Source organism: Rhinatrema bivittatum, chromosome 3 (genome assembly GCF_901001135.1).
Source record: "Rhinatrema bivittatum chromosome 3, aRhiBiv1.1, whole genome shotgun sequence".
Classification (NCBI taxonomy): domain Eukaryota; kingdom Metazoa; phylum Chordata; class Amphibia; order Gymnophiona; family Rhinatrematidae; genus Rhinatrema; species Rhinatrema bivittatum.
In genome coordinates this window covers 22,769,973-22,790,842 of record NC_042617.1, presented here as the reverse complement: position 1 = coordinate 22,790,842, position 20,870 = coordinate 22,769,973, and the positions used below count along the sequence as shown (strand labels likewise).

The following is a 20,870-nucleotide window of genomic DNA, read 5'->3' as shown; positions in this document are numbered from 1 at the left end:
CTACGACGGGTGTTCTTGAGGAGGTGCCTTCATAGTTGAGTAGCTTCCACATGAAACTCCTTTTGTAAATGGATTTCATGATTTCTATAATTTCCTGATCCATTGGCTGTGTGAGTGAGATTACATTCCGGAAAGGAAGAAGGTAAAAATATTTTCACATACTTAACTCTGATTCAGGAGGGTGAGCTTGATGGTTATCTAAAATCAGAATAATGTTTCTGTCTTCCGGCTTTCTGCTTTTATTCTGATGCCCTTTCACTGCAGGTATAAGGACTTGGTAAAACCAGTACAAAAATATTTTCTCGTCCATACATGCTCTAGGTTGTGCTCCTATTGGCCCCAAGTAAGCCCCCGCACAAAAGTAGTCAAAAACCCCAGGGTTCTCCATAGACCCCTCTGCCTTGGAGGTGGCCCATTGGTAAAAATATATATAAAATATAAATATTTTAAATTGATGTCAGGTCCTGATCCCCCCAACCCCCTTCCCCTCCCTTTCATTACAAAAATCCAGCCCCTGGAGGCTGGGATCCCCACCCCTTGAACCATCCTTTACTTATAAACAGGCCGATATAGTAAGGACGCGTAAGAAAGAGTGCAGCAGTGCCGGGCGCACCCTTGTTTGCCGCGCGCACAGTTTGGATCACATACTGCTCGATACAGTATTCAAATGAGACGCAAATGCAAGCCGTGTCCAAAGCGTGTCCATGAAGCGGTAGGCGTGCGCAATCCATTTTACTGTATAGAGCGCTATACAGCGCCTGTACAGTATCCTGGGTGAGCTGGTACCTGTCATTTCAAATGTCATTCCACCAGTAAAGTGGATGGTTCTCCTACAGACCCCGCTGCCTTGAGCACCCAGTGCCAGCAAGCCCCAGCAGCCGGCGATCGGCGGCAGTGTTAATAATTTCTGGACTCAAAGCTAGGGCAACAAGAACACTTCAACTCAGCAAGAGGTTTAAAATTTAATTTATTTTGGCTTTTTAAAGAAGAGTCAAAGACAAGTGTTCCTGGGAGTTGCTATATGCCCTCTATCTGTAATAACTAGCATCTCCATGAATATATGACATGCCCTGACTTATATAATCAAAATACAGCACTACCGAAGTTTCCAGAATGAATGACGTGACTGCCCAAAGACTTATTTACAAAGATACATTATGCTGTTGTCATGACAATCTATCATGTATAGGAAATGCTTGTGAGGACATCCTCCATTCATTTGTAAAAATCATACTATTTACTTGTCTTCCCTGAAACCACCCTTCCACCATAAAAGTTCCTTTATCACCCTGGCTTTGATGCACTGTGTTCTTCTGTTCTTTTCTTGATATTCTTTGTTGTGTAAACAAATCGCAAGTCTGTGGCTTCAATAGGAGTTAGGCCTGAATTCCGTTTCTTGGCACCAGGATTTAATTAAAACTGTAACCTCAAAAGGATCTTCTTTTCACCTGGCTCCTGTCCGTTGAGATATGCATTTGTAAGACAAAAGCCTGCATCCTGGACCCAGCTTCCCTGTATTGTGGTGCAAACATGGTCATTGATGCCTTCCTGGCCTGTAATTATAGGCTTTGCAGAGCCTACAAGTTTCCAGATCTTTCACATTCTTTGAGTCTGATGATTAGAATTTCACTATATTTCAACAGTGTCAGTATGAATCAGCCCTCTGATGATTCTGGGAATGGCTGAATAAGCCACAGTTCTGAACCAGAATTATGAATTATATCATTGTCCCTCTTGGGACACCGTTAATGGACAGGTGTCCCATCAACCAGTCTTCGATGATGAGCCATGACAAAGGAACTTAAAGTGTGTCCTAACCACTAACCTTGGTATTTATCAGGTGTAGTGCATAGGTGTGTGTCCCTCTAGATTCCTAATTAATATGAATGATACTCCCACAAGCATTCACTAGTTACTCAAACAATAACATCCAAACTAATTTTCACTAGGTAGCTATTAGCTCTATAATGGAGCTATACAGATACCTGCATTATAAAAAGGCTCTACTTCATAATAGCATGATCACATATGTTATCTTTCAGAGTCAAGTAATTACATACTAGTGGTATAACATATAAAGATAAGTACACAGAGAGACCAGTATGAAAGTACTATGTTTCTCATATAATACTAGGTATCCTGGGCAAATCTTTTCAAGGAGTACTCATATTATGAACAACTACCCAGGATAATATTCATTAAAATGGCAAGCAGGGATTGCACATTACCAGAAAAATAAAAGAAACCAATAGAATAGAAGAAAACCAAGAATCAATAGAAGAACTCATACTGTGTTGTGCATACATGATGTGGGATGAATTATAAAAGTGTTGCAAAGCATAAGACATATTCTAGTCATATGCTGCAGTGATGGAAGATCAAATACAAAGGCATAAGCATGATAGGCAAAGGCATAGCAAAAGTCCGAAACATCATACTAATTCTATAGGGTATTTATAGTGCTATCCAGTATTATGACAACAACCTATAGCAGTGAAAGCCCTCACTGTATGGACAATCCTAATTCACTTGTGGCAGTCATATGTCCAAGAGATAATACAGCTGTGAATGGCAAGGGTTCTAAACCAATGTCAGTCGAGGGGTATTAGTTATTAAGGTAGATGATGGCTAATAATACTGCTTCGTCTTCAGATACTTCTAGAGAAGAGGGGCTAATACCCTTCTTAAATGATGGTAAGTCTAAGTGTAATTGGGAATAATCATAAAAACAAGTAAAAGCTGACACTATGAGAAAGTCTTTAGCATATTATGTGAACTAAAACAAAATAATGTACTTTGCAGAATTGATAAACCATCAATGTGAGTCTTTGCACAGGGAAAGGAAAGAATGTCATACAAATAAAAGACAGAAATAAGGAAAATTATATCTTCCCCTTTGGAATCCTAAATGGAAACAAACTAGCTTATAAACAGAATATTTTAAGTCACAGATAGGGTTTCTAGTAAAAGGGCCAAGATAAGAAGAAAAGAACAATAAACGATTAGTATACTGCAGATCCCCATGACAGAGCTCCTCATATGTAAGGTATGTATTTCTTTCAAGGAGAACAATCTCATAATAAGCATCACAGGCTACACTAGTAAGAAATCTTTGTGAAAGAGAGTGAAACAGTCATTAGGTAGTAAATAGTGTCATAATACAAAGATATTCAAAGACAGGTTCAGCGAAGAAGTTAGAATAAAAAAATAGAATATTGAGATATTAAAGATCAGCAAAGTGATTACCATAAGAGCAAGCTACAAAACAAAAGAATAGGAATAGCTTATAACTTAGGCTGGTGTGGAAGAGAAATATAAAGAGATCTCCCTCTTGAACCCTGAATTATCATATTGAAATCACACTGAGACACAGCACCCTCTATGTGATCAAAGCAGCTTCCATAGATAAAGATAGAAAAACCTAGTACATATGCATTTAGCTGATTCAGCATATAAGTATTATAAAGTCTAAGACTGGAAAATACTACTTAACTTGGAACATACAAACTAATAAAAACAGCATCACTTCAAATGATATCATTAACTTGAACACCTAAGTGCTGACAGAGAATGAAAGAACCTAAATTCTGCATAAAGTCATTCCCACAGAACAAAGAAAAAAGCAAAAATCAGGTATAAATGGTAAGCCTTGCAGTCCATATAATATGTAAGAACGTCTGTGACCAAGAATAATTTCTGCATTCAGTGCGTATATAGTTCTTTTAGTAGGATTCAGTGATGGCAGAGTAGAATCTCTTAACTCCTTAGATTAGATGCATGTGTTTGAAGTCAAACCTAAATAAAAGTACACAAATCCGATTAAGTAGTAAGAAAATACTATTATATCACGTACTCCCTAATTTGCCAAATAATCCCCACATTATTTCAAAACATCATGCAATGGTCCAGACCACAAACATAAATACTCAGACTGTACATGAAAACATATATGTCACAGCACTGACCACATAATGCATTCATTCATTCATTCCTCATTGTACACATGTAACATAGAACAGACAACATGACAAACTTTTGAGCTCAAAAAGAAAAAAAAGTACTTTAAAAATATAAAAGAATTGGATCGATCCACAAAAGAAAACAAAAACTCAGGATGAAAATTAAAATAGATCTATTCAAAAATTGAAAAGGAATCAAACTGGAATAAACTAATCTTCATCTCCCATAGAACAGAGACAGATGTGCTTTGTGCTTTGGTACCCTGAAAAGAAATCTAATATATGACAGTTAATATAATGATTAAAAATAAATTTAAAAAATAACATTACAGGTTCCTTAAAAGTCAAACTGCTGTTATACCTTAATTCAGAAAAAAGCAGTCATAAAGCTACTTTCCTTTCTATGTTAGTTCACCTCTAGGAGGCACTGTCCCCTGTGATAAGAGCTACTTCCTTTTACAAATCTAAAACCCCTTTTTTTTTTTTCCATGCTTTTAAATTCCTAATTCGCTTTCTAAAAGAAAAAAACTTAAAACAGACAACTTTGCACTTAATTAGAAGTCATTTTATTTCCATCCTATATGCATATGCTCCATAGAGTCCATACTACCTAATCCTGTAAATACCCTAAATAAAAATACAGATCATTTCCAAAAGCACAGACATATCAGCTAGGAGTCTTGGAAGTCTGCAAAATAAAAGGATGGCACATACTACTATGCATTACCCAAAAGTTTTTCTTACTGGCACATAAATAGATAATAGACATTGCTGCTTAACTCTCTGCTGTTCACCGTCTCATAATCTTTCTCCTTTACATATCGTCTAAACAGTCCACAATACAAACGTTCAATACCTGAACTCCCATCAAAATAAACCACCTAATTCATTCCCTTTCTTCTAAAAGTTAGCATCTAATGAGATATAATCAAAACTGAGAAATATCTATCATCCTTACTGCCGCATAAAGTTCATACATATTAGTGCCTTCTGTTTGTTTCTGACCTGTGTTTAATTTAAAATAGCTCATATCTGCACACAAGTATTTAAAAGCAAACCCATGACAAAAGATTTAAATGCAACTGACCCACATTTTTATTTCTCTACTTCCACCAAAACATTCTAAATGTCCCAGCACACAGCCTTCTGCATATTCATTCTTACCTACCAGCATCATCATAAAAATAAATCTCTTCCCTCTTTAACATTACGTCATCTCTCATCCCTAATATTCACTTTCCCCATACTTTCAACACAAATTTCTGTTTTCACATTAAACAGATCAATTCATTAGTCCCTCTTCTATCACCTTTGCACTCCATCCTGTAACATACTCAAACCTCAAACCTCTTACCTCAGCAGAACTGTAAAATTCATTTAAAAAGTGACTCACTCCCAGGTTTTTTTTTTTTCTTTCGTCTGAAACACATTCCCAAGGGGGGGTTCACCTCCTCTCCCGCCAAACAACTGTTACACTCAATGAATAGGTTAGTTAAGTGACAAAGCACTTAAACAGATCATTTCATTAAAATGGCATCGCTCTCTTTTGGTATATCTATAGATTGTTTTCCTTTCTATCTCTCTGCCTATGCACCTGACCAAAGAAAAAACAGCCCTTTCCAATGATTAATCAAAGCTGATTATGAATGGCTTTAAATAAACACAGTGTCATGCTTTCTAAATGTAACCCACTGCACACTATACTAAGATCTCTTCACAATAATCCCTCATTACTAACACAATTCTAAAAATGTAGATGCCAATATGAGCATCTCTACATTCCTGATAAGAAAATATGTATTAAAACTAGCTGGACAAACCGACGAGCCACTTGTTCTCCTTCTGCCAGCATTGCTATGTTTCTATGTTTACTGTAAACATAAGATACATTGTAACAAGCAAGGGAGGGGAAAAGAAAAACAGCATAGAACTGAAAGATTCCTTTCTCTATTTAATGAACTGCAGCAATTAATTCAAATGTCCCTATATACCACACTGCCAGCAGTTCACAAATGTCCAGATTTAAGTTCAACTACAATCACTAAACTTGTTTACAAGGAAACATTGTACACAAAATCTTAACTTATATAAATAGATGCACACAGACAAAAAATAGGCTTCCTTGTTAAAGCTAATCAAAGAAGGAAAAGAAAGAAATTAACCACATGTAACCTGCTGTAAAAGATTAAAGCCATTAGCACCTTCCTGTACAAACAACAAACAACCAAACTTTGGTAACAATCCACTAACTAAAAACTCTTTATCATACTAATAATAACTTTCAAAGTTACCCAATTTAACTTATTCCCTCTTCTTCCTTTCGAAGCAACTGTACTGCAGTGAAAAAATCTCTCCCGTACTCTCCCAGGTGTAACTTGAAACTGCTACCTAGCCAGAAACCATGCGGTCTGAGGACAAAAGACCCCTGTTGCTACCGAAACCTCTGTTTTTTCAACTGTTCATTCTGAAGAGAGCATAACCTAATCTGGATTTTAATCAAATCATCAACTCATGTCCTGTCTCCCTAACATATATTAAAGAACATTTTGCAAAAAGTATTCTAAACCCGATGTAACACACAATCTATATACACTGTACAACAAATAAAATAAAAACATTGATACTTACACAATTTTTTTTTTTTTTCATTTTTTTCTCGTTACATACTCACAAAATGGATCCTTCAGCTTAGAACTTCATTCCACATCTGCTCTGAACTCATAATACTCCGGGATAACCTCCAGTCACCTGGGCAACTCACTATCTTTGAACGGAAAGCCAGATTAAACGTTCAAGAACCTAGTATACTTTTGTCCACCAAAAGTAATACTACAGCTAATAATATTTATAATAACAACAGCTATTAGAGTCCCATCTGGGATGCCAAAATGTTAATAATTTCTGGACTCAAAGCTAGGGCAACAAGAACACTTCAACTCAGCAAGAGGTTTAAAATTTAATTTATTTTGGCTTTTTAAAGAAGAGTCAAAGACAAGTGTTCCTGGGAGTTGCTATATGCCCTCTATCTGTAATAACTAGCATCTCCATGAATTTATGACATGCCCTGACTTATATAATCAAAATACAGCACTACCGAAGTTTCCAGAATGAATGACGTGACTGCCCAAAGACTTATTTACAAAGATACATTATGCTGTTGTCATGACAATCTATCATGTATAGGAAATGCTTGTGAGGACATCCTCCATTCATTTGTAAAAATCATACTATTTACTTGTCTTCCCTGAAACCACCCTTCCACCATAAAAGTTCCTTTATCACCCTGGCTTTGATGCACTGTGTTCTTCTGTTCTTCTCTTGATATTCTTTGTTGTGTAAACAAATCGCAAGTCTGTGGCTTCAATAGGAGTTAGGCCTGAATTCCGTTTCTTGGCACCAGGATTTAATTAAAACTGTAACCTCAAAAGGATCTTCTTTTCACCTGGCTCCTGTCCGTTGAGATATGCATTTGTAAGACAAAAGCCTGCATCCTGGACCCAGCTTCCCTGTATTGTGGTGCAAACATGGTCATTGATGCCTTCCTGGCCTGTAATTATAGGCTTTGCAGAGCCTACAAGTTTCCAGATCTTTCACATTCTTTGAGTCTGATGATTAGAATTTCACTATATTTCAACAGTGTCAGTATGAATCAGCCCTCTGATGATTCTGGGAATGGCTGAATAAGCCACAGTTCTGAACCAGAATTATGAATTATATCAGCAGGGAGCGCAACAAAGCACTGTGCGCGGCAGCTCCGATTTTCCGCCTCCTTCGGACGGGCAAGAGAGAGACGAAATTTCATGGGCAAACTTTCCCCCAGCGCCCGCTTACCTCCCTGGCCGGGGCCACGCAAGCCCCCAGCAGCAGCAGCAGAAGGGCATCCATGGGTGCTGGTCTCCCACTGACAGCTCCGGAGCAGCCTCAGTCCTCTCTCTCTTCCTCCCGAGGCGCGCACCGCGGCTCCCCTGCCTCCCGGGGGCAGCCGACGGCGAGAGCGACTTCAGCAGCCCGGGGCGGATCGGGCGCTTCCCATGCGAGGCAGCTTCCAGCAGCCCCAGCCGGCGAAGGTGCATGAACGCACGCCTGTACGCCCAATTTGGGCGCTCAAGGCAGCGAAGGTGCATGAACGCACGCCATGACCTGAGCGCCCTGCTGGACGTCCGACGTCTGAGGTCACCTTCGCTGCTTTGAGCGCCCAAATTGGTCGTACAGGCGGGTGCTCACGGCAGCGGGAAGGTGTTCTGTTTTGGTGCTGTGTTTCAGGCCGAGTGCATTAGCGAGCCGAAGTCCGGGCTGTAGGCGCCCAGCTGTGGGGAGGGCTGCAGCCCGCCGGCCGGGCTCTGCACCTTCAGCCAGGGTCCCGCCACCGCCTGGCCATGCACGTCCCACCGTTCGCTGTTCGCCATCTCCCCCGACAGGCCCGAGTGGAAGCCCGACTTGTACCAGGACTCGTAGGGGTGCGCCATGCCCACGCGTGGGTACAGGCCCTCGGCCGCCGAGCTGTGCACCTTGGAGATGAAGGCCGACTGGCTGCTGGCGTCCTGCGACGAGGAGGTGGAAGCGGCAGCGGCCGCCCCGCCGCGTTGGAGAAGAGGCCGCCGTAGTCGCTGCTGAAGGCCGACGACGTGGGTGAGGTGGAGGCCAGGCAGAAGGTGCTGTTGGCGGCGCCCGCCACACCCCCAGCCAGTCCGCTGGAGGCCCAGCTGCTGGCCACGGAGAAGCCCCCCAAGCTGGAGCCCAGGTTGCAGCTGGACGTGGAGCGTTTCAAGGGGACGCGTGGAGCGTTTCCAGGGGACGTCCGTGACCTCGGACGTCCAGCCGGGCGCTCAGGTCACGGCGTGTGTTCATGCGCCTTCGCTGCCTTGAGCGCCCAAATTGGACGTACAGACGGGCGCTCAAGCATGTCTCTCACCCCGCTTCTCAGGACCTTCCCACAGATTCTTTCACAGAGCTCCTGCTGTACCAGTCCTCGCCTCCCGGCGATGTTGACCTGTGGGGCTCCTCCCCACAGGTGGTAACAACTCTCACCTCGGGCCAAGGGTCCACGAAACTCACAAACCATAACAAAGTGATTTGGATAAGGATACACAAGTCAAAAAACAATCAGGCAGGCAAGGGCACATTCCTCTCCTTGAGGTACATCAATTCACTGGTCACGTGACCTGTACAGAACATGGAGAAATATCTAGCCATTCAGCCATCCGGTGGGGTACATTTGCTGATGCATGTCATTTGGGTCCCACTGACCAGATACCAGTTCTCCACTGTGCTCAGATTTACGGATGCGAGAAAGATTACCACCCATGCATTCAGGATTGGTGCAGCAACTAACATGGGGCAGGCAGGATTACAAACAGATACTATACAGCAGATAGGAAGATGGAAGTAATCTGCGGTAAATATTTATGTCAGGTTGGATTGCGTAAACCCTGTCATTCACCACAACTAACTATCGTTGCAGATACACATCAGCTTACTCAGTGAGATGTGTGCGCATCTCCGAGTTTTGAAAATACAGAGGGCGCGTGTAAACCCGACTTGTGCACACATCCACTAATTGATGTGCACCCCAGGCTTTTAAACTTCACTTTTACGTTTTTAATAAAGAATGTTTGTTTGAAAAGTAAATAAATGTCATTTGTGTGTTTTTGTTTTAAGTTGAACCCATCTTGGAATCATATAATATCTGGTTTATTACGATATGCATGACTGCCGTTATCCTTTTTTGGAAGTACAGAATCACTTCCTGATGCCATCATTCAGATTGAGCAGGGGAAGGCCAGTGAGCGACGTATTCTCGCTGTGATATCAAGTCAAACTAAGGACAAGAAGTCAAAAACACTTGGCCGCACCAGTCACCACTGCCTCATTGAATTATACTGAAAAGCACTTATTTGTTTTTCACAAGGATTTATTACCTGCTCTCTTAACATAGCACTTAGAGTGAGGTACAGGGTTATCATATGTATGATAAGGGCTACATTTAATACAATTATGCATTGTGCAGCCCATCTCCCTAGCACTCAATGAGAAGAAGAAAAAATAGAAATCTTTCATTCCTGGTGGAAAAATAACTGTAAAAATTTGAAGGACATCCCATCAGCCACAACAGCCAAACTCACAACCGTAAGAAAAAGAGCAATCTCAATAGTCGGACCCCACCTCTGGAACACCCCACCGGAAAACCTACGACTACAGAACAACAAAAAAATATTCAGAAAACTACTCAAAACATGGCTTTTCAGACAAGCCTAAAAAGAAGGGATAGGCTAAACGATCACTCTTCCATTTCCAAGAAATTCTTGCACTGCTAAGTACTTTACTTCGCACTAACACCTCCCAAACGTTTTACCAGCATCTTACCCAGTTGAGACTGTAATTAGGACAGTTCATGCTTTATCTTGTTTTAGTTATTATTCTGGCTTCATTGATTTTGTCCCGTTGTTTACACTGGTTCATTTTTCTAACGCTAACCCCTCCCACAGTTACCTGTAATCTTCAACCAGTTCATATAAACCTTATGTTCTCTATTTGCTCTCTGGCAAATAGAGAACATAGGTGCCACCCCCCAGAGTTTCGAATGTAAACCTTTGATTCTATGTACACTGTTGTTATAACTGTAAACCGGAGTGAAGGCTTTTCGCTAAACTTCGGTATATAAAAAACATACAAATAAATAAATAAATAAAGTAAGGCTCACATGCATGCCAGCATCCAAAAAAAATGAAAATAAAATTTCATCCATTCTGTACACTTTCCCTTGCTTTCAACACTGCATAACACAGAGGATCCAACTTTTTACAAACTGCATATGACGGACCACATGCTACTATTCTGAAGCTCCAGGCCATGTGTGTGCCACCCTTTTACAGACAGAATACCTTGATGACTAAGTATGAACTATCCAGAGCAACCTATCATGAAACAAATACCAGGAAGGGAAAAGGATGCTTATATCTGCCTTCTATAACAGAGGTCTCCTTAGCCTTCAACAGCCTATGACCTGAAGTACACAACAACACAACAACCCTTAAAAAAAGAGCCTGCATCCAAGTAGTTGCACCTTTTTGTTGAAATTGACCTCTTAATGTAAATATATCTTTTATATTTTATATACATGTGTTCAGAAGTACTGAGTTTGAAGAAAGGATGTGTGATTAAGCTGATGTGTTGAGTGAAGGAGGGATGTGAATGATATATGGGTGTGTAAGAATAAAATATAGTAAAGCCATGCTATTAATAAGTGGTCAGTGTGAGTGACTCATGCTTACTAAGCAGCATTGTTGTATGACAATAGTGCCTGTGTCTGCTGACCTTCCTATTGACTAGGGATCTTTTGAGCTGCATAATAAGAAAAAAATGAAATGTATATAAGAAAAAAATAGCTTGTATGCATGTACAAAGTATGTAATGTATGAGGTATAAGGAAAAGGGCATTTGTATAAAGTTGTGACTAAATGGAAAAAGAAGTATATATTTGTTTGTATAAGAGAGATAGCTTGTGTGTTGTATTGTGCAATGTAGGCAAGAACGGTTTTTAAAAATGCAGACGCTGCCCTCTCTGGTGGGAAAAGCAGCAGTTGCCCTTTAAAAGCTATGGGACAGATTTTGAAAGCAGCGTGCGCGGGGTACATTTGTGCAAGCTACCTTGTGCGCACCCGATTTTATAACATGCGTGCAGCTGGCCAGTGCGCGTATCTTGCGCGCACTGGCCAGCTGCCGGCGCACCATCCCCCAGCACAGTCGCTGTGCTGGAGGCCTCGGTCCCGCCCCCGGATCGGCACCATGCCCACGACCCCGCCCCTTTTTCAAAGCCCCGGGACATACGCGCGTCCCGGGGCCTGCGCGCGCCGCCGAGCCTATGCAAAATAGGCTCGGTGCGCGCAGGGGCAGGTTTTCGGGGTTACGTGCGTAAGTTACGCACGTAACCCTTTGAAAATCTACCCCATTGTGAATATCTCCTTTAACAATTATTTGTCAAGACTGGAATATTTCCTGCTATCCGTGCTCCAGCTGGCAAAAAGAATTTGAGGAATTGAGCCCTTACTTATGTGGCTCGTGCTGTAATGGCGTTCTTATATTTTGTGCAGAGGTGGAGGGTCCTATGTTATTGCTACTGGTGTTCCTGCACTATTTGTTGTGTTAGCCTGAAAGCCATTCCCCCACTCTGGTTTCACAGGGATTCTCTGTTAACAAATTGCTCGCCAAACTGTAATTACCATTGCCCTTGTTTCCCTTCCCCATGTAATAAAAGGGCTTCTGCTTTCACTGCTACCTTGCTTCTGCTGTGCAGGGAATCAGGAATTTGCTCTGGTCCACAACAGAACAAATTGTTACTGTCGATCAGCTGGTGATCATGAATTCCATTGCAGTAAAATCGCGTTTCATATCTGTTTCAGTGAAAACAATCTTTAATCCTGCTCCAGCTGCTCCTGACCTGGACCCACGATTCTACATCTATTCTGACGTCTTCTGCTGCAACGAGAGCGAGGTAAATGTTCAGCCCCAAACTGATCACAACAGAAAAGAGAACAGCCAAGCCAGGGCTAGCTGTAAGCTGTTGGTTTTAATTGCCTGTGGTGTGGTGGGCAGTAATTTCGGAATAATGCTTGCTGGAGCACATTCTGTCTTGCACAATCTCTTCTCCTCCTTTTCATTTATGCAAAGAGGAGGAGCTTTGCATGCACAGGGCATGGAATTCAGAGTGGGCGAGCGACTCACTGGCCCTACAGCGCAAGGCACAAGCAGGCTGTGAAGCTGGCAAGAAATTATTGTTTCAGCTGCTGCATCCTGATCCTCCTGCAGCCCTTTGGTAATCAAGGGGTGTGAGGTGTGTATATGTGGGGGGGTTCATTTGTCACCAGTAAGCTGCAGGAGGAAGTGGGAGATAGATCACAAAGAAGTCCTTCCTGCCTCCCATGGCTGCTCTCACTGTCCCTCCAGCACCAGAAGTGCCAGAAGGAAGGAAAGAGCAGGGGAGGGAGAGAGAAAGCAAAGAAAGAGTGGAGAGAAAGTGAGCAAGAAGTGAGAGAGCGATGTGTATGCTTTCTGCATGACTTCAGGCTCATATCACTTCACTTATACAAGGTGATATGATGCTGGAGGAAATCGTTAATGAAAAGATGACATTTGGTTGAAAGCCCTTCTTACACACACACGCACACAGACACGCACGCACACGCACACACACACACACACACGCACACACTGTGCATGGGTACAACCAGTTATTTTATACAATTGGATAGCGATTGTCCTATTATCTGCTGATGTTATTCCCGAAAGAATATATGCCGAGCTTTGTGCTCCAGTCTAAATGAGTGTATGAAGAAAAGATTTTACATAGTAAACTGAGCGTATAGGAGGTAAAAGAAAGAGAACGGCTACTCAGGCTGCTGGAATGTCTTATTTTTAAAAAAAAGTTGCTTTTATCACCAGAAAGGCGCTTCATAAAGGTTCCAAAAATAGCCAAAGGGCTCAAATAAATGCAAGGCATAACGAAACAGATGGCTGCCAAGAAGAACACCAGGATAACATGATTGATCTAGCAGAGATTTTCTAATTCCCATTTTCCCATCTCTAACTATGCAAAGTTAAGAGGAAGAGCCAGCAGCTCTGTGATGTAACCGAGCATTATCAAAGCTGATCTCCGCGTGCCCAGTGCTAGCAGTGGGCACTGCGTGTACTTAACAGAACGCTGTAGTGCAGTGAGGGGGTGTTTTATTCACTGGCAGATTTAGGATTTTGCTCTGCTGGTGCTGTCACCCCCTCCCCCCCTGCCCCCCTAAAGTTGGACAAGAGGCACAGCCCCCCCACCCCTCCCCCACCCCCAGTTTCAGATTCTGCGGCAAAAATCTGAAAATTCTGAAGCCCATGGAAAAACGTTTCCATCTTTTATTTTACACGATACTAATTAACAAGGGGGAAAACTTGTGCTTGTGTCCGTATAATTTATTTTCTTTTAATTGGGTGAAGAGAAGGGAAGCTAAGTATCAGTACAGGGAAGAGATCTCAGGGATGAGGATAGGAAAAGGAGAGGACGAAAGGACCAGGGATGGTGGGAGGACCAGGAATAAGTGGAGGGGAAGGTAAAAAGACTGGGGAGGGGAGAGTATGGGAAGGGGGGTAGGACTAGGAATGGTAGTTGTGATGGAGAAGGTACAGAGAAGGGCAACCAAAACGATAAAGGGGATGGAACGGCTCCCCTATGAGGAAAGGCTGAAGAGGTTATGGCTGTTCAGCTTGGAGAAGAGACGGCTGAGGGGGGATATGATAGAGGTCTTTAAGATCATGAGAGGTCTTGAACGAGTAGATGTGAATCGGTTATTTACACTTTCGGATAATAGAAGGACTAGGGGGCACTCCATGAAGTTAGCAAGTAGCACATTTAAGACTAATCGGAGAAAATTATTTTTCACTCAACGCACAATTAAGCTCTGGCATTTGTTGCCAGAGGATGTGGTTAGTGCAGTTAGTGTAACTGGGTTTAAAAAAGGTTTGGATTAGTTCTTGGAGGAGAAGTCCATTAACGGCTATTAATCAAGTTTATTTAGGGAATGGACTCTGCTATTAATTGCATCAGTAGCATGGGATCTTCTTAGTGTTTGGGTAATTGCCAGGTTCTTGTGGCCTGGTTTGGCCTCTGTTGGAAACAGGATGCTGGGCTTGATGGACCCTTGGTCTGAACCAGCATGGCAATTTCTTATGTTCTTATTTGGCAGGCAGTAAAACTGGGGGATCAATTAAAAGGATACTTTATGTTCAATGTGACTGGGCAGCCCTGTGGAATGAGGACAGGAAAAGGAGAGAATGAAAGGACCAGGGATGGGTGCTGCCTGGCAATAATTTACATTATCAACTGAAAATGGCATTTTAAAAAGGCACGGCAGAGAAAAGTTCTGCAGGAGCCAGCTGTCGGTCAGTGCTTTGGGAGGGAAAGAAGAAAACAGACACTTCCAACCTCCTGAAACTCCGTACATCGTAAACCCGAGAGTTGCACCCAGCCTCCTAACATCATGGCTCTCTGAGGCAGCGTTTGAACCGGAAGCTGAGATCCAGTCTGGTTCGCTAGGATGCACCTCACTCTCCCGCCCCAGCACCTCGAGGAGCCTGTTATTGTCGATCACAGTCGCTCTACTTCTTCCTATCCAGATGAAACCCAGAAAACCACCTCCTACCTTACACCGTCCTCAGCAGTCATCACCTGTAAGACTACCTTATAAAGCAGGCTTGCTCTCAGTTACCCAGCAATACCTTGTGCACCTCACTCAATTCACCATCAAATTAAAAAAAAAACTAATTTAACATAGAACAGCCGTCAGGCACCTGGAAATTAGCTTGCATCTTATGCAATCATCACCTTAAAAGACTATTTGGATATACACCACTTGTTTAACCCCTGTCTCCCTACTGATAACCCTACCTCATTTTGCCTCCCAAATGTTTTCCTGTTAAACCTTTGTTTCCTCCACCTACTGTGTCTTACTTTGATTTTACCCTGAGACATCATCTTACTTGTATCTATCAGAAATGCTTACACACGCCGTTGTAAATCTGAGCTCTTTTGTTGGAAGAGCGTGTAATAAATATACAGTGATGATGATGATGATGATGTATATTACATAACATGTAGATGCCACAAGAAGGAGGCCCGTACACCTGAAACAAGGAAGAGTTTCTTGTGGACATGTGCATGGGCACTCAGGCATGAATGAACAAGCAAACCACAAGTCCATGCTGTAAATTTTCCCAGTATAGGAATGGGGGAAAGAGGTGTACTGGTGTTACAGCAGCTAGAGAGATGGAGAAAGGCAAAACCAGAGGGAGTCTGCAGCTGGAGCAGGACAAGCTTAGCTCTGTCTTGTTTCCTGCTGCAGCTTTTCTGGGGCCTCACTGAACTAGCACTACCCTAATTAACAAGTTTAACACTCAAACTTCCTGAAAATGTTGTACAGTGGTGTGGCATGCTGAACAAATTAAAATTGGTGCATTTATTTATTTATTTTGGATTTTTATATAACCGACATTCCTGTAAAGAATACATATCACACCGGTTTACATTGAAACAAAACTTTCGCTGGGAGGAGATACATTAAACAATGAACATTAGCGTATTATAACATTGAACAATTGGAAACAAGGAACAGTTACAAACCGCAAACAGCTCAACGCAGGATTAATATAAAATAAAATTAAAATAAATTAAAATAAAATGAAATAAAATGATTTACTAAAAATCGTATCTTCGATTACTATGCAAATAGTTATAGCACGTGTGTTGGTGCTAGGGGAACCCATAGGCAAGATACAATGTTCCTATGGCATTTGCCCTTTAAATGGGTCCAGTGGTGATTCAGTCTAGAGTGCATTGCAATCAGAGTCTCGTGTTTTATTATGAGACTCTGTATGTTTTGCTTACAGTGTTTGTTTTACTGTATATTTTGCTTTTAGTACTAGATTTTATTGTACATTGCATATGATTTTAGTTTTTATTGATTTAATTTGGTTTATGATTTTATATTGTATGGTTTCGTATTATTTTATCGGAATTGTGAATCGGTATGATTGATTACAGAGTATCGGTATACAAAATAATATAAACAAATAAATTAATAAATATATGAACTCAAAGCTGGACAGGGCACTGGTTCCCAACCTAATCCTTAGGACACAACCCAGACAGTCGGCTTTTCAGGATATCCCTAATGAATATACATGAGATAGATTTGTGTGCAATGGAGACAGTGCAAGCAAATTCATTGTGGATATCCTGAAAAAAACGACTGGCTAGGTGGGTCCCAAGGAGTGGGTTGAGAGCCCCTGAGAGAGAGGAACTGGCAGCTGTACTGTCTTGCACAGCACCAGTTTGGGAGAATTTTTGAAAGCTATTTGGCCTAAGGACTAAGGACTAAGCAAGGTAGATGAAAGGCTTTGAAAATGCACTGAGGCTGAGTGGACTAAATTTAGACACCCCTGGTATCAGTAGGGCTAATTTTGGCTGGCCAAGTCAGGTGCTGAGCTTTTTTTTTTTTTTTTTTTAAATCAATCCAGAGTAGATTGTTTTCTGTCCTGAAGAGCGACAACATCATCACGTGAAGGTTAACTGTTGGCCTGTCATGTAAAGTCCATCTTAGCGCAGCCAGTTTTCGAATAACCAGTGGGGCTTGCAGGTGCTTGAAAATTGCCTCCAGTATGCCTTCTGTGAGAAGGCATATCCTGTGGCGTCACTCCAATCCCTCTGGTCAGCAGGTGTGAGCTCGATCATGGAGCTTAGAGTGGTGGCTTTGTGCAGCTGATTTTTTTTTAACTACTTGTATTGCAAAAGTGCGACTGCTCCCTGCCTGCAGCCAACCTTCACAGAGACCAGGGTTTGGCAGGCAGTGACATTGTTGGCAATTAAACTACTGTTAATCCTCTAACCTCCCCCACCAGTGCAGAATTATGCCTTCGGGATTTGTGTGTCATTTTAAAATCACTTGGCAATATGCAGTCAGATGACTTGCCTTCTTTTTCTGGCAAAAGTTTAAAAGCTACTTAAAGTTGAAACACGTGGATTTGTTTTGTGCTATTTTATGTCCAGATGTCCTAAGCTTTCATTTTTCTACACCTCTGGTTTTTAAATCACCAGCTTAAATAGAGACAGCAGTTTCTACAAGGTTTCAGGGGTATGACCAGAGTTGCAGATGTGTCGAAACAACAGTAAGTCTTGCATCTGAAAGTGCAAATTAAAGAGAATTTCCATTTAACCAACTGAGGGATGAAATGCTACCATTGGATGAACAGAACTAAAATAAGTGTCATAGGAGGCCAGTCCGATAGCCCAGCAACAGCAGCATGCTCTTCCAGACAGAGGACCAGTGTTCAAGTCCCAGGCCTGTATGATGAAAAGACAGTGTCCACAGTCCCCGTGGAGGGAGCTCGGCAGTTGCGTCATGGCGATTCTGTGAAATGAACCATAGTCTGCGCCTCTTGGCCAAGGACTCTCGCTGCAATAGTGTGATTGAGCTGGCAGTGAAGATCCCCAAAGCTTTCAAATGATAACTTATGGCACTTAAGAAGGGTGCCCAAGGATAGAAGCCTTGTACAGTGCAATAAGTCACTGCGGAGAAACAAAATGAATGGATATGAACCCTCAGAAAAAAAACCAAACAAACCATTTAACACTAGTGGTCTGTAGTCCACGAAGATATAATTTGTTGCTTCCTTGCTTGCCCCTTAACTCCTTTTGCAGCCTGTCTGAAAGCTAATGCAAGTGTTTTCTCTCCTGCATAGAGCTGTCCAGGAAGAAACGAATCGAACTCCATATTAGAGAAAACTAATTTTTTTTGTTTTGAAGATATTTTGTATTTTTCAGGTTTTATGGTGCTGTACATCTTCCAGTCCACTTTGGCCAACCTGGGCAACTTTTTGACTTGACTAGGTGGAAAGTCTTCTGGCAAAGATAATTAAGATACTTTTACATGCAGTAAGTTCCTGTATAGTTTCTTCCCCACAATTTGATTGTTTTTACATTTCAAAAGTAATAGTAATTGTATATCACTAAACCACTTGACCTTTGCCAAAATATTGATGAGGAAAGTTCTGAAAGGGACTTCTCATCTGGATGCGACTCGGATTAAGTGTACCGTTTCTCAAGATATCGCTTTTCATTGAGTGCTTCAGTAAATGGTTTGTTTTTGGGATTTAGCAAGGTAACTATCAGGCCAATTCAATATAAAGTGCGGGAGAGCCAGTGCTCCGTGTTGAGCACCCGCTCTGCCGACGTGTACCCAAGCACCTCTCCTGGGTGTGCGATTCTCTATTTAAAGGGGGCTGGACGCTAATAAGGAGGCGCTAGGGACAATAGCGGGTCCCTAGCGCCTCCTTATTAGCGGAAGCGGCAGCTGTCAGTGGGTCCGACAACCGACGCTTAATTTTATCGGCGTCGATTATTGAACCCACTGACAGCCTCGGGTTTGGAAAATGGACGCCAGCAAAATTGAGCGCCCATTTTCAAACCTGTGGGCCAGCGGGCAGATTTTTTTTTTTTCAGTTTGTTTTTTTTTGGGACCTCCGACTTAATATCACTATAATATTAAGTCAGAGCGTATACAGAAAATATTGCGTCCGTCGCTGCTCGACGCCCTCACTCCACCCTCTTTACCTCTGTGGCAACTCCCTCCGAGTCTGATGGACGGTTAGCTGCCGCGGCATCTTCTTGCTTTCTCCCTCCGGCGTCCCCGGACCGGCACAATGCTGAGGATCCGTCATGTTGCCTGATGACATAGAGCGCGCGCTCCGATTGATGTACCAGCAAGGGCGCGAACCTCGGGGGCATCCCCCTGAAATGATGTCATCCGCTTCCAATATAAAAGGTCTCAGTATTCGCTAACGAATTGAGTTAGCAAGGATTCGTCCAAGCTACTCTGCCTCCTCAGACTTACCAGGGGTACCCGCTCCTCTGGGGCCTCGCTCTCTTTTCTTTATTTCAGATTGCAGATAGGAACCGGTACTCGCTCCTCGAGGGCCCATGTTCCTGAACACTCTGAAGATTCTCTACTGCCTGGAAGCTATCGCAGATACAGACACTTGTGAGTTATCATCGCTCTCTCAGAGCTTTCCCTGGAACCAGGTACTCGCTCCTCGAGGGCCTATCCCTTTCCAGCTACTGAGCTTCTTTAAGACCTTATGTGAGATCTGTCATCCAGTTCTGGCTATGAACACAGCATACCCTGTCTACTCACTATCTATAGTTTCCCTACAGCTCAGCAACCCTGGGATCGCTGTTCCAGTACCTGAGGGACTTCAGCCCTGCCGAGCGTAGCAGCTCACTACTGCCACCTCTGGTGGTTCTACTAACCTGTCTAATAAAAGAATTATCTGTGTCTGTCTCCATTAGAGATGTGAATCGGAACCGGAATCGGTTCGGATTCCGGTTCCGATTCACATGTGGGTTTTTTTGCATCGGGCCCGATCGAGGTTTTGTTTATCGGCTGCGCCCGAGCCAATAAACAAAAAACCCACCCCGACTCTTTAAAACTAACCCCTTAGCTTTCCCCACCCTCCCGACCCCCCCCCCCCAAAACAAAATGTTTTTACAGGTACCTGGTGGTCCAGTGGGAGTTCCGGGAGCGATCTCCCGCTCCGGGCCGTCGGCTGCCACTAATCAAAATGGCGCCGATGGCCCTTTGCCCTTACCATGTGACAGGGTATCCGTGCCATTGGCCGGACCCTGTCACATGGTAGGAGCACTGGATGGCCGGCACCATCTTGTGCTCCTACCATGTGACAGAGGCTGACCAATGGCACCAGTGGCCCCTGTGACATAGTAAGGGCAAAGGCTATCGGTGCCATTTTGAATACTGGCAGCCGATGGTCCGAGTGCAGGAGGTCGCTCCCGGACCCCCACTGGACTTTTGGCAAGTCTTGTGGGGATCAGGAGGGTCCCCCAAGACTTGCCAAAAGCCCCTGGTGGTCCGGGAGCGATCTCCCGCACTTGGGCCATCGGCTGCCAGTAATCAAAACCGCTGGTACAGATGGCTACTCCTTCTCCATCAGGAGTCTTCAGGTACAGATTAATAACAGATTGCTACTCCGCAGTCTATACCATAATAGTTTGTTAACTCCTCCTTCCACAGGAGCCAGTTCATACAGATTGCTACTCCTCATGGAGAACCGTAACAGATTACTAACTCCTCCCTCTTCAGGAGCCGATTCATAACAGACTGCTAACTCCTCCCTTCTTGAGGAGTAGAGCATGACAGTTTACTAACTCCTCCTACCACGGGAGCCGAACCATACTCCCAGCTCTATCATAGAGCTTTCCTAACAGATTGCTAACTCCCTAGCAGATTTCCCAACAGAAAAGCAGTTTTTTCTGCTTTTCTGTACCCTTTCCTGGTGCTGTCTATGATTAACGCCTGCCTTTGGGCA

At 42.9% G+C, this 20,870-nt stretch overlaps 1 protein-coding gene across 5 annotated transcripts in view; it reads left to right on the top strand.

The window, feature by feature from the left end:
* RBKS (ribokinase) overlaps positions 1-20,870 on the top strand; it is a 276,072-nt gene that overhangs the window by 118,128 nt on the left and 137,074 nt on the right. For all 5 annotated transcript variants that reach the window (XM_029592954.1, XM_029592953.1, XM_029592955.1 and 2 more), the window contains exon 6: positions 12,359-12,450. In XM_029592954.1, coding sequence (XP_029448814.1) covers positions 12,359-12,450 — 92 coding nt within the window. The remainder of the gene's footprint in view (positions 1-12,358; positions 12,451-20,870) is intronic.